The sequence below is a fragment of the Myotis brandtii genome, unplaced genomic scaffold, assembly GCF_000412655.1.
Source record: "Myotis brandtii unplaced genomic scaffold, ASM41265v1 scaffold382, whole genome shotgun sequence".
Taxonomy (NCBI): Eukaryota; Metazoa; Chordata; class Mammalia; order Chiroptera; family Vespertilionidae; genus Myotis; species Myotis brandtii.
This window is the reverse complement of record NW_005364671.1, coordinates 1034504-1048222: the sequence shown is the minus strand read 5'-3', so window position 1 is coordinate 1048222 and position 13719 is coordinate 1034504. Positions and strand designations below refer to the sequence as shown.

Below are 13719 nucleotides of genomic sequence, written 5' to 3'. Positions count from 1 at the left end.
GGTATTTTGTGGAAGAGCCACACTCAAGGGGCCAAAGAGCCGCATGTGGCTCTCGAGCCGCAGTTTGCCGGCCACTGGCCTAGGGCAAGCATGATTGTGTGCCCAGTGGATGACAGTCACCTGTGCACAAACACTCAGGGTCTATTGATTCATTAATTTAAGCAGTAACAATACTGAACACCAATTACACAGCAGGTCCTGTGACTTGTATTTTCATTCAGTCCCCATGACAACCCTGTCATCGGACCCATTTTATAGATGGGAAAGTCGAATCCCCAGAGGGACCAACCTAAGGTCAAAGAGTTATTAATGACAGAGCCAGAATGTGTCTCTTAATCAGGCCTGGCCCTGGGAGCCCAGTGAGTGGCTCAGATAACAAGTTTCCTGAGGCAGTGCTGACAGGCCGGCTGTTAGCCTTGGGGACACAGCCTCTTTGCCAAAAGCAGCAGTGCTCATAATGGCATTTTAAGCACTGGGATAGGCCAGGGTGGCAGAAGGATGGGCCTCATGACCCCTCAGCCCTGTCTGCCCCAGGGCCCAACCTCTGACACAGCAACTGCGCCTCCTTCATCATGTTGCCAGCAAGTAGGATGTCCTGAGGGTCAAAGGTCATCATGGCCTGCATCTCCAGGATGGTGGCATACGTCAGTGAGTGGTACATGCTCTCCTTGGTTCTGCCAGAGAGAAAGGACATGAGAGCACCAACTCCTAGAACGTCAGAGACAGCTGGCCCTGTGCCAACTGCCCACCGTCCCCCTCCCATTCTGCCTGGGGGTGAAGGGAGGTCCAGGGAGGGGCAGAGACTTGCCCAAGGTCTGAAGACCTGGGATCCCAGCAAAGTGGCTACAAGTGACGTTCCAAATCTGAGCCTCAGTTTCCCTTCTGTTCTGTAGAGATAACAGCAACAGGCTGCTGTGAAGACTCAAAATTGGCCTAAGGCCCCACTTCCCAGCACTCAGGCAGGGCCCACCTCTACCTTCTGCCTCTCCTCCCACAGGTGCAGGCAGAGGGAGCCGGTCTTTTCCACGGGATCTTTTCTATCCTCAGCCCCACCCCTGGGCTTCCCCCGTGCTTGTTCCAGGGACCTCCTCCTCCCCACACTGCCTGCCTTTCCCAGTCTACCCTCAGATCACACTGCTCTCTGGCTAAGCCTCTCTGGTTAAACCCTCCAGGCTTCCACCTTCCAAGAGATAACACTTGGGTCCGAGGCTCCACACAATGCAGGCCCTGCCCACCTCTCCAGCCCGGTGGTCCTGTCACTTCTGCTTCTGCCCTGTGATCTGGTCGCTTTCAAGACTGAACCCCACATGCTCTCCTCAAGAAAATCCCACAGTCTCCCTCCTCCCAGATCTTTGTACATGCTGTTCCCTCAACTTGAAATACCCTTCCCTTCCCCTCCTGTTCCCTGAGCATCAAGGCCACTTGGAATCCAGGGCTCCCTGTCCAGGGATCCTGTGTCTGTAACTGCGGAGAGGCTCAAACGGAGCTTGTATCTGCAGAGTCACAGCTCCCTCCCCAGAGCAGGCACCTCAGGGACAGAGCTTGTGAGGATGCATCTGGCCTCAGCACCAGTGCACCTCAGGCAGGAAGCCTTCCCTCCAGCCTCCCCAACGAAAGGGTGTGCTGGGGCTGGGGTGGGGGGTGGGGAACATTTAGTCTAACACATGGAGAGAGAGAGCAGCAGGCAAGTTGGAATGAGAACAATGCCAGTCCCTCTCTGTACTTGGGGAAGTCAGAACGTGTCTGGGCCTTGATTTATGTTCCCACAAAATGGGAACAATCATGCTGGTCTGCCCGGGTCCTTGTGGGCTGGCTGGGGAGTACCCTTACCTGGCACACAGTAGGTGCTGCCGTGGTTTCACTCCCTTCCCTACATCCCCTCATTAATTACGTAGGAAACTCCTCAGTGCCAGGCTATGCTGGGAACTTCAGGGCAGAGAGATGACTAAGGTTTATAGACTGTGCGATTGAAAAATCACGTGATTTTACCCATTTTCCTGCTAGTCTCATTCACAAAACACCTCTGTAGGTTAAGTTGCTCTTTTACTTCTGGGTCACCTTCAGGTGAGGGAGTTAAAAGACTTTGAAGGAAACCAGTGGCTGGCGCCACACCTCCCCAGCCTGGGACTGTCCTCACCTCCCAGACCTTTGCTAGGACTGTTTAATCTGAGGGCAGTGGCTGTGGAAAGGAGGCCACGGCCTGCAGTGGGGGCGGAACTCAGGCTTCTGAGTCCCTCAGACACAGGGTGGCATCTGGCCTTTGCCAGTTACCAGCTGTGAGGTTCTGGTGAGTCTTGTAGCCCCTCTGAGCCTCAAGTTCCTCCTCTGTAAAATGCATACCATGACCCTTCTCTCCCAGGACTCTGGTTGCTTAAAGAGGATGCCCAGGCCAGGGCCATATCACTGATGATCAACAAATGTGAGTTTCTCCATGTCCTGCCAGGGTCAAGGGTCACTGCCCAGGATAAAAGCTTATTCCTTATTAAAGAGGGGTTTCTTTAGCACACAGACCCATGCTTCCCCAGATAACCCCTGCCACCAGGCCTGACTCTCAAGCCCCTGCCTTTCTCTCCCTCTCTCCCTTAATACCCCCTCCACTCCCTCCCCCTCCCCACGCCTAAGGCCAGGCACTCAGCCACACCCACTCAGCCCCACCTGCTGAGCCCAGTCTGGTGCTGGGCCCAGGAGGAAGAACAGCCCCCTGGGCAGCTGGCAGGCAAAGTGGAATTTCCAGTCTGAGGCCCAAGGCCACCGCATGCTCCTGGCCCCTCCCAGCCCACCACCTAGAAGCTCCCCAACTAAGGTATGGACTGGGATTTGGGACACAGTGGAATGACAACCTCCCTGACTTCAGACACTCCAAGTTCTTGTTTGCACATATAACATCTAGACCCCGGGGAGCAACAGCCCCCCGGCTCTGAACTGGACCCAGCCGTGGCGCATCACGCCCCCCGGGATTCTCACCGTCTGGGCTTGGACCCAGCTATCAAGATGGGGCGGGCATCGGAAGAGCCCCCAAAAGAGCTGGTGATGGAACCAGGGACTCCTTGGCCACCTGGAGGTCAGCTAAGCCCAGTGGCCTCCAGCCCTTCCCTCCTCCGCCAGTAGCCAAGGCTCTGGGCCTTGTCAGCTACTTGTCAGCCAGCCTTGTCCCCATTATCTGGGCCTCCCGACTCTGACCCACCCTCACTGATCCTTCCTGGGCACGTTCCTACCTGGGTCCCAGCCTAAGGCCCCACTCTGAGGACCTCTCTGGGCAAGGCTGCTCCAGGCTGGAAGGCAGGGTAGCCCCCCCTGCTTCCAAGCCTCTCTATTTACTTGATTCTCCTTAAAGCCCACCCATCCCACTCTCTGGTCCTCTCAGACCCCACCTCACTGCCCTCCTCTCCAGCCCAAGCACCTTCTAGGGCAGCAGTTGCTAACCGGTGGTCCGCAGACCACTGGTGGTCCGAGAAGTCCGAAAGGTTGGTGACCACTGTTCTGGGGGACTCATACCCCTCGTCCGCCTTCAATCACCCAGCCCTCTACCCCCCCCCCCCCCCCCCCCCCTTCTGGGACCGGCTTCAGCTCCCTCACTCCACCCAGGCCAAGTGTCTCTGCTCCTCAAATACACTAGCCCCTCCCTCCGTCACTGCCAGGCCTTTGTACAACCTGTTCCCTCTGCCTAGAAATGTCCTCTCCACCTGGCTGACTCCTTCTCATCCAGCCCATCTTAGCATAAATGTCACTTCCTCCAGGCGGCCATCCAGGGCTGGCTTTGTGGTGTGTGATCTGTGAGTTACACTGGGCCTCGTGCCTACAAAGGCCCCATGCTTGGTTTTATATTCTGCTATTGCTGTCTTGAAATCCTTAATCATTTTTGAGCAAAGGACCCCATATTTTCATCTTGCAATGAGCCCCAGAAATTATGTGGCCAGTCCTAAAGCCTTCCTGACCAGCCCCTCCCCACATGAGTTGGGGTCCAGGTATAAATCCTGGCACCCTTATGGCTTGTTTCACTGAGAACAGCCCAGGCCTTGCTCAGTATTGCAGCCCCGGACCCCAGCACGCTGCTGGGCACATGGGTGAGCTCATGAGGTTTTGCTGAATGAACCAGCAACAGGTGCCCAATCACCCATCCCCTGGATCACACCTTGACCTCCTCCTCATCCCACAGAATGGCTCTGCCTCTGGAGTCTTAAATGTGTTCAGTGGTTAGAGCGCCAGCCGGCACACCAAAGGGTCAAGGGTTCGATTCCCGGTCAAGGGCACATACCTTCCTCCATCCCTCTCTCCTTCCCTCCCTTTCACTCTTTCTAAAAAAGAAAAATGAAAAATATATCCTCAGGTCAGGATTTTATTTTTAATAATAAAAAAAAAATTTCTGGAGGAACATGCTCTGATAAAATGAGGGAAGAAGAGACAAGAGAGAAAAGGCTGGGATCGAGCAAAGAGGAAAGCAGCAGAGAGAGTTCCGGAGACCGCGGGGAGGCGGCCAGCAGACCTGTCTGTCCTCCCGGAGGCAGGTTTCCAGGACAAGGAGAGACTGAGTGCTCGCCTGATATGTCTGAGCAGTTAGGGGAAAACTCATAACAGCATGATCTGAGGGAGCGGTTACAAAGAGTTCAGGAAATACATATAGTAAGTTAGGCAAATGAAAAAGAGACTGATTAATTCTAGAAAGAAAATGTAGCCTTACAATCTTTGAGGAGCATTAACTACATAGTTATAATAATGTAAACATTTATTATTGATCTAGCCAAATACTGTGATAGCATGGTAAGAGGGGGGTGAGGGAAGGGAGATGGGGCAGAGGTATAAGAAAGCTAACTTCTGTCCTGGCTGAGTAGCTCCGTGGTGAGTGTTGTCCCCATACACCAAGGTTGCGGGTTCGATCCCCCAGTCAGGGCACATACAAAAATCAACCACTGAATGCATAAATAAGTGGAACAACAAATCAATGTTTTTTCCCTCTTTCTCTCTCTCCTTCCCTGTTTCTTTCTGAAATCAATAAATAAGATTTTTTAAAATGAAAGCTAAATTTACCAATAGATGATGTTTAAAAGTAAAAAGTAACAAAAGAGTGAATTTTATGGTACCTGAATTTTATCTCAATTTCAGTTTTTGAAAAACTGAACAAATTTTAAAAACAGAGCAGTATAAGCATATTATTCAGAAATAAGGCAGTAAATGCTAGAAGAATTAATGACTGTCATTATTACCCTACAAGGCTTAAGTAAAGGCAACCCAAGTCATTAGCACTTTAGAGAAAGATAAAAAGGGGCTGTGTTAACTGATAGAAAAGAAACCCCCAGTGGATTCAGTGGGAACAAGAAATCAAAGTAGAAGAGGCCGAAAGAACCTACGGGGGAGGAAGTCACAGTGACCTTGGGGAGGCCTGGCTGCTCACAGCTGTGGAATGGGGAGCCTGGGCCATTTTTATGGGACTCTCAGGGGTCATGGTGACCCAGAGGTTGAAGGCATTCAGTTCCATGGGGATCCCCTCACAGCAGAACACAGGTCCTCCATGACGCAACAACCCCCATCCCTACACCCATACGTGGGCTCACACAAGCGCCTGTGCACGCACACCTCCTACCCCAGCCTGGGCTTAAGGCTCACCTGGGCTTGAGGTAGCTGAGTGCTTCTGAGAACTGGTTGGTGAGGAAGAGGTCCAGGGCGGTCATGCACTGGTCCAGGGCCTCATGGAGGCTGTTCACGGGCGTCCTGATGAGAGAGACACGGGGTGTGAGACGGGGACTTCAACCCCACCCCTGGCTGGAACAGAGCCTACAGGGACCACTTGAGCTCCTTGGTGGGCCTTGGAGGCCTGTCATGAGCTCCTCCAGGCTGCCTGCTGGGACACAAGGACAATTTGGACCCACCTCTAAGTGTTCCTAAAGTGGGAGGAGAGCAGAATGGGGTGACATCTGAGAATGGGGAGAGGTTTGGGGGAGTGAGGGCAGGGGAGCCAGGAAAGCTCAGAAATAAATTTATCTTACCTATCATGAGGGTAAAGAGAATCTTTGTGGCCCTTCTGACCCATTGGGCCTTTCTGCCCCCCTCTGGGGGGCACAGCCCACCCACTAAATTCCTCGTCCGTCCCTTTCTCCCTCCTTCTCCAGGCCTTCTCCTGCCCCCTCGGGCCTGCACTCTAGAACCCAGAGACACTGTCACAATGGGCTCCAGTGGGCGGAACGTAGGAGCTGCCAGGGGCCTTTTATGCTCAAGGGTCACCTTCCCAGTGGCATCTCCAACATATTCCAGTCCTTACACTTCTCCATAGCTCTTACCATCTTCTGACATACACTTTTAACTTATTTTTGTGTTTATAGTCTGTCTCCACTAAAATATAAGCCTCCTGAGGGCAGGAAGCTTTGTTTTGTTCACTGCTGTATCCCCAGCATCTGGTATCTTGGTACAAAGTAAGTTTTTTATAAATATTAAGTGAATGAATGAATGAAGAATCTTAGGCTAGGAGAACAAACCTCTGACCTTTCTGGACCTCAGCTTCCTCATTTGAAAATGAGAGATGAAACTAGGAGATCCCAAAGTCCTATCTGAAGATGTTGAAAATGTCTCTTCTCAAGATGTCTCTTTTGAGTGAGCAAAGGTTCCAAAATGGGCCTCGACGATCTTGCTGAAAGGAGATCCTTTTCCTCCAAAAAAGAGAAAGTCCTTTCTCCACCAGGTGAACTCCTACACATACCTTAAGGCCCAGCTCTAATGTCTCCCCCTCTGTGATGCATCAGCAGATCTTCCCAGGCAAATTGTTTAGAAATGAACTCTTGTTTGTTCTCCCTCATCTGTTCTCACCCAGTCTTTAATGACACCCCTCTACCCAGGGCTTGAAGCCAGAAATCTGATAGTCATCCTTCACAGATCCCTCTCCCTGGCCTCTCTCTCCTACTCCATCCCTACGCCCTATCAATTCTCCCTTCTGAACAACTCTTAACCCATCCCCTCAGGGCCCAGTGCTCCAGTGCAGGCCCGTCTGATGGAGACTCCCCCTCCACTCCCGCCCCTCCTATCCCTTCTCTCTCTGTGTTAGACCATTTTATTCTATGTTTCATGTCTCTCAACTCTACCTCTTTGACTCTCTCTGTTAGAGTCTGAGTAATTTCTTTAGCTTTTCCATTTCACGAATTCTCTTTAGATGTGTCTAATCTGCTACTTATCCTGTCTACTGAGTTTTTCATTTCAGTGGTTCTAGTTTTCATCTCCAGAAATTCCACTTTGTTCTTTTTCAAATCTGCTTGGCCATCGTGGGCAGTATTTTCTTCCCTGCTTTATTGTTCCAAGTCCACTTTTGATTTCTTTACACATTTTAAACACAATTATTTATAGTCGGTGTGTCAGTTCTGGTATCTTAGACTCCCAGAGAAACGAATTCTGCTGTTTCTTGCTTCTGGTGCCTGTCCATCACAGTGACTTGTTTGCTGGTGTGTTTCGTATTTTTACCGTGAGCTCCTATTTGATGAGATCATCTGGGATGAGGACATGTTCCTCGAGGGAGGATTTTCATTCATTTCTCCAGGTTCCCTGGGGCACCACCACCCTGAGACCACTTCAGTTACTTTTTTAACTTAACATTTTCAGGACCACAAAGGTAGTGTGTTTTCAAACCCCAAATCTGTGTGAGGGCGACATGTATAACTCTCTAGGGAACCTTCCTGTCCCCGTCAGAACGGCTGTCTCCCTTTGCGGCGGTGGATATTTTTCCTGGTCAAGGCCCCTGTTTGCGGAGGCCACCCTTTGAAGGTCCCAGGTTCCTGTGGGGGCGGAGGCTCTGTCCCAACCCCTGGCTCTGTGGGTGGGCAGGCCCAGGGCCTTCTTTCCCATCCCTTGAGTGGCCGTTAAAACTCAGAGATCTGGGTTCCTGGAATCTGTAAATCCCCCCAGGTGGCTGTGGCTTCAGCTCACTTACCAGCCTGGTTTGAGCTCCCGCTTTATTGTTGGCTCAAGAGGATTTCTGTTACTTTGTAGCAGCTCAGGAATGTATTTTAAAGGATGTTTGTTGTAAGCCGTCCAGCCTCTCGGTGGTTTTTTTTAAGGAAGAATGTTGGAAGTGTTATTCCCTCTAATCTGTCCCTCTCATAACAGCCGAGACTTGAACTCCTTCACTGCCTTCTCGTTACTCTGAGGATAAAGACCAAGTTCCTTTCTGTGGCCAAAACGGCCCCACGCCAAGCGGCCCCTGTCCCTCTCTTCATGAGGCGGGGACAGTGTCTTCCTCTTGCCCAGGGCCTAGCTTGGTGTTCAGCCCACCCATCTCAGCTGGATGACTCAGTGGAGAGCAGTGAGCACAGTGGCCCCCGGTGTTGAAGTGGCACTCCCCCCTGAGCCCTCACGAAGCCATGGGAAGAGAGGTCATTCCCCACTGCAGGTGAGGAGACCGAGGCACAGAGGAGAGGCGACCTGGCCAAGGTCACACGCCCAAACGCGGGTTCTAACCCGAGATTCTGCGTGAGCCAGTGCCCACCAGCTCCGCCCAGGGAGTCACATCTGTTGTCCTAGCTTAGGTGCGTCTCTACACAATTCCAGAGCCAAGCCTGCCTCCCATTGCTGTGCAACACCCCCTACCACCACCTTCACCCCCTACCAAGGAACAACCTGGAGAGAAAGAGGCACAGACAGATGGACAGACAACACAGAGGCACATATTCCCAGCGCCTCTTCCACTTCACTGCAGTGAGCTGGGTCTGAGCTGACCTCTCTGGGCCGGACGCTGCTTTGGGGAGGCCCTGGGACTGGTCTCCTCCCATCCCCAACCCTCCTACCCCCCACCCCCCAAATACCCACTAATCTCTGGCTCTGGGCCAGGCCCAGGGACACAGAGCAGGCCCAGGAACTCATGGTCTATAGCAGTGGTTCTCAACCTTCCTAATGTCGCGACTTTTTAATACAGTTCCTCATGTTGTGGTGACCCCCAACAATAAAAGTTTTCGTTGCTACTTCATAACTGTAATTTTGCTACTGTTATGAATCGTAATGTAAATATCTGATATGCAGGATGTATTTTCATTGTTACAAATTGAACATAATTAAAGCATAGTGATTAATCACAAAAACAATATGTAATTATATATGTGTTTTCCGATGGTCTTAGGCGACCGCTGTGAAAGGGTCGTTCGACCCCCAAAGGGCTCTCGACCCACAGGTTGAGAACTGCTGGTCTATAGGAAGGACAGCTGCAGGCAGAGGCAGTGACAGCCAATAGGCTGAAGAGGCCCAGAAGTGGGGGTGGGACTCTCAAGGAAGCTTTCTGGAAAAGATGGCACTGAATTGAGGACAAGATGAAGAAAAAAGTCCAAGAAGGGGACAGAGTGTGAGCAAAGGGCTGGAGGCATACCCGCGTGAGGAGGAGGCAGGAGCTGTAGGGCAGGGCAGGAAGACAGGCCTCTGGACAGCCTGCTGGGTGGATGGTGGATGGTGGATGGTGGATGCGGGGTGGGAGGGTGAGGGGAGCGCGGCTGTCTGTCTGGGAGCGCTGGAAGGCTAGGGACAGCTGGCCCCATTGATTTAATAACAGCACTAACAACCGCCCACCACTGCCATGGAAGTATCACTAAGTTATCTAAATTGATGACTAATTATTTCACTCAATCCTCCCACCAGTCCCAAGAGGCAGGTGCTCTTATCTACATTTGAAAGATAAGGAAGTGAAGACAGGAGCCTATTCTGCTCCTCTCAGGAGCCTGGAAGACAGAAATGCTTCCTGCAAAAGCAACCTCGCCAGGTCTTTCCCCCTCCAGGCTGAGGTCCCCACTTGTCCGCAGGCTTCCCTGCGTCTTCAAGGGCTTTCTGCTGAGGCCACCGCGCTGGGCCAGGCCAATGTATTCCTGAGCTCCCAAGTGGTGACGGTAGCCCCTCCAGTGTGCCTTGGGGAAACAGGATTGGAGGGGGAACTAAGCTGATGGAGCATGAAGCAGGGCTGGTGACCAATGGCAGGAGCCTTGGTGCAGTGGGGGAGGGGCTTTTCACTTCCTGCTTCACCATTCAGGGGGAGCGTTGGCTCAGAGGGTAAGGCAATGTGTCTATGGGGAGCTAGCACTTCTAATGTGATCTTTCTAAGTTGCAAATATGATTGTGACTCTACTTCCAAAGACTCCCCTTTAGCTCTGCATAAAGCAAGTATCACGGGTCATGGAGTGAGGTGGCTGGCGTGGCCTAGTGCAGCATGACATTCAAGAGGTTTGAAGGCAGACAGCCCTGGACTGCAGCTGCAGCTCAGCAATTACTTATGGGAGAAACCTGGCCAGGTGCTTTACCCTCTATAAGCCTGTTTCCCCAGCAAGAAAATGGGAGGCGGGGGACAACTGAGACAATGTAAGCACAATGAGAAGCACACAGAAAAAGTTAGTGACTAGTATTTTCCCCCCAAGATTACATATTTCCATCATTTCTTTTATTGAGGAGCTCTACTTTTATAATGAAACGAAGTAACTTTAAAAGATTCAGTACACACTGTACTAGTTACTACATATCCTATGACCCCTATGATTATATCCTATGTCAGTGATGGCGAACCTTTTGAGCTCAGCGTGTCAGCATTTTGAAAAACCCTAACTTAACTCTGGTGCCGTGTCACATATAGGAATTTTTTGATATTTGCAACCATAGTAAAACAAAGACTTATATTTTTGATATTTATTTTATATATTTAAATGCCATTTAACAAAGAAAAATCAACCAAAAAAATGAGTTCCTGTGTCACCTCTGACACGCGTGTCATAGGTTCGCCATCACTGTCTATGTACTAGTTACCTATGTACTAGTTAGGGCAACCTAGAAGAACACTTAACATATGTGCAAAGGACAATCGTATGAGAATATTCATTGTTTGAAAAGCAAGACACTGGGAACCACCCCAGTGCTCATCAAGGAGGCTGGGTAAATAAGCAAATGGGAGCCTCACATCGAGTGGTACATCATCCCATCAGGGCAAGTGGGGACCGGAGCCGCAAGGATCAGGAGGACTGAATCTCAGAAACCTGAAGCTGAGTGAGAAGAAGCTGCAGAATGATTCGTGCTGTATGATTCCATTTGTATACAACTTTTAAAGTAAGAACAAACTACATATTTTTTTAGACTTACACACACTCAGCAAAAGAATAAAAACAGATAAAAATGATAAAACCAAAATTCAGGATGGCAATGATCTCTGTAGAGGACGTGGGGAGGAGGTCCACAAGAGGCTTCAAGGGTCTCTGCCACGGCTTATGTGTTTAAAACAGCGGTTCTCAACCTGTGGGTCGCGACCCCTTTGGGAGTCGAACAACCCTTTCACAGCGGTCGCCTAAGACCATCGGAAAACACATATATAATTACATATTGTTTTTGTGATTAATCACTATGCTTTAATTATGTTCAATTTGTAACAATGAAAATACATCCTGCATATCAGATATTGACATTATGATTCATAACAGTAGCAAAATTACAGTTATGAAGTAGCGATGAAAATAATTTTATGGTTGGGGGTCACCCCAACATGAGGAACTGTATTAAAGGGTCACGGCATTAGGAAGGTTGAGAACCACTGGTTTAAAAGAAGACTATAAAGTAAATGGGGCCCTAGGTGATCTGGCTCAATGATTAGAGCGTCAGCCTGAGGACTGAAGGGTCCTGGGTTCGATTCTAGTCGAGGGCATGTACCTCAGTTGCAGGCTCAATTCCCCACCCTGGTCTGGGTGTGTGCAGGAGGCAACAAATAGATGTCTCTCTCACATCAGTGCACAAGGGTTCCCTTTTCTTCACATCCTGACCAACACTTGTTTGTTGATTTATTGATGGCAGCCACTCTGACAGATTTGAGGCGATATCTCATTGTAGTTTTAATTTGCATTTCTCTGATGCTTAGTGAGGTTGAGCATCTTTTCATATGTCTATTGGCCATCTGTGTGTTCTCTTTGGAGAAGTGTTTATTCAGGTCCTTTGGCCATTTTTTAATTGGATTGTTTCTTTTGCATTGTATGAATTTTTAAATAAATTTGGATATTAACCCCTTATCAGATGTATCATTGGCAAATATGTTCTCCCATTCAGTGGGCTGTCTTTTCACTTTGTTGATGGTTTACTTTGCTGTGCAGAATTTTTTTAGTTTTATATAGTCTCATTATTTTTTCTTTGTTTCCCTTGCCCAAGGAGATATATCAGAAAAAATATTGCTATGAGAAATGTCAGAGATTTTACTGCTCATGTTTTCTTCTAGGACTTTTATGGTTTCGAGTCTAATATTAAGTCTTTAATCCAGTGGTTCTCAACCTTCCTAATGCCGCAATCCTTTAATACAGTTCCTCATGTTGTGGTGACCCCCAACCATAAAATTATTTTCGTTGCTACTTCATAACTGTAATTTTGCTACTGTTATGAATCGTAATGTAAATATCTGATATGCAGGATGTATTTAGGCGACCCCTGTGAAAGGGTCGTTCGACTCCCAAAGGGGTTGCGACCCAAAGGTTGAGAACCACTACTTTAATCCATTTTGAGTTTATTCTTATGTATGGTGTAAGTTGGTGGTATAGTTTCATTTTTTTGCAGGTATCTGACCAATTTCCCCAACACTATTTATTGAATAGACTATCTTTATCCCATTATATGTTCTTGCCTCCTTTGTCAGGCATGGGTTTATTTCTGAGCTCTCTATTCTGTTCCATTGATCTATTCTGTTCCCTGTTTTTATGCCAGCACCATGCTGTTTTGATGTCTATGACCTTGTAGTATATTTTGATACCAGGTAGCATGATTCCTCCAACTTTGTTCTTTCTCAATATTGCTGAGACTATTTGAGGTGTTTTTATTTGTTTGTTTTATATACATTTTTGGAATATTTGTTCTAGTTCTGTGAAATATGCCATTTGTATCTTGACAGGAATTGTATTGAATCTATAGATAGACTGTAGTGTAGTATGGACCTGGAGAGTATTATGCTAAGTGAAATAAGCCAGTAAGAGAAAGACAAATACCATATGATATTATTTATATGTGGAATCTAATAAACAAAATAAATGAATGAATAAAACAGAAATAGACTTATAGATACAGAGAACAGACTGACAGTTGTCAGAGGGGAGAGGGTTGGGGGCTGGGTGAAAACGGTGAAGGGATCAAGAACAAAATTACAACCCCCAAATAAACTTATAGACAGATCACAGTACGGTGATTACCAGAGGGAAAGGAAGGTAGGGGGAGATAGGGGAGAGTACAGGGGCGGGGGATAAATGGTGATGGAAGGAGACTTGACTTGGGGCAGTGAACACACAATACAATATACAGATAATATATTATAGAATTGTACACCTGAAACCTATATAACTTTATTAACCAATATCACCCCAATAAAGTCAGTTAAAAATAAATAAGTAAGTCTAGGGAGGTAACGGACTTGGCCAAAGTCATACAACAAAAAGTCAAGACTTCTCCGTGAACCTTCTACAGCCCAGGTATCCCCTGCCACCCAACTGCCAAGCCTCAGCCTGGAGCGCACCACAGGCCCGGTGGAGATTCCTAGCTGGCACCAGCCTTGCCACCTCCCTGTTCAAGTGTTAGCCCTGAGGCCTTGGCAAATATTGTCCCTGGTGGTGAGGCTCCAGGCTGGGCGGGCGCCACTCCCAGCTCACCTGGGCCACATCTCCACCCAGTAACCTTCCGGCAGTCCAGGCTCCCAGCAGCGGCCCCCTCCCGACTGGGGCCTCGGAAAGGCAAAGGGCTGCTCCTTACCTCCCAGCAGTTAGT

The 13719-nt window shown here is 49.1% G+C and overlaps 1 protein-coding gene across 3 annotated transcripts in view; it reads right to left on the bottom strand.

Annotated features, from left to right (window-relative positions):
- The window catches only part of TTC39A (tetratricopeptide repeat domain 39A), a 43477-nt gene that overhangs the window by 27985 nt on the left and 1773 nt on the right, over nt 1-13719 (bottom strand). For all 3 annotated transcript variants that reach the window (XM_005872494.2, XM_005872495.2, XM_014544804.1), the window contains exons 2-3: nt 5602-5706; nt 543-674 (exon numbers count right to left, since the gene is read on the bottom strand). In XM_005872494.2, coding sequence (XP_005872556.1) covers nt 543-674; nt 5602-5666 — 197 coding nt within the window. In that variant the 5' untranslated portion in view covers nt 5667-5706. The remainder of the gene's footprint in view (nt 1-542; nt 675-5601; nt 5707-13719) is intronic.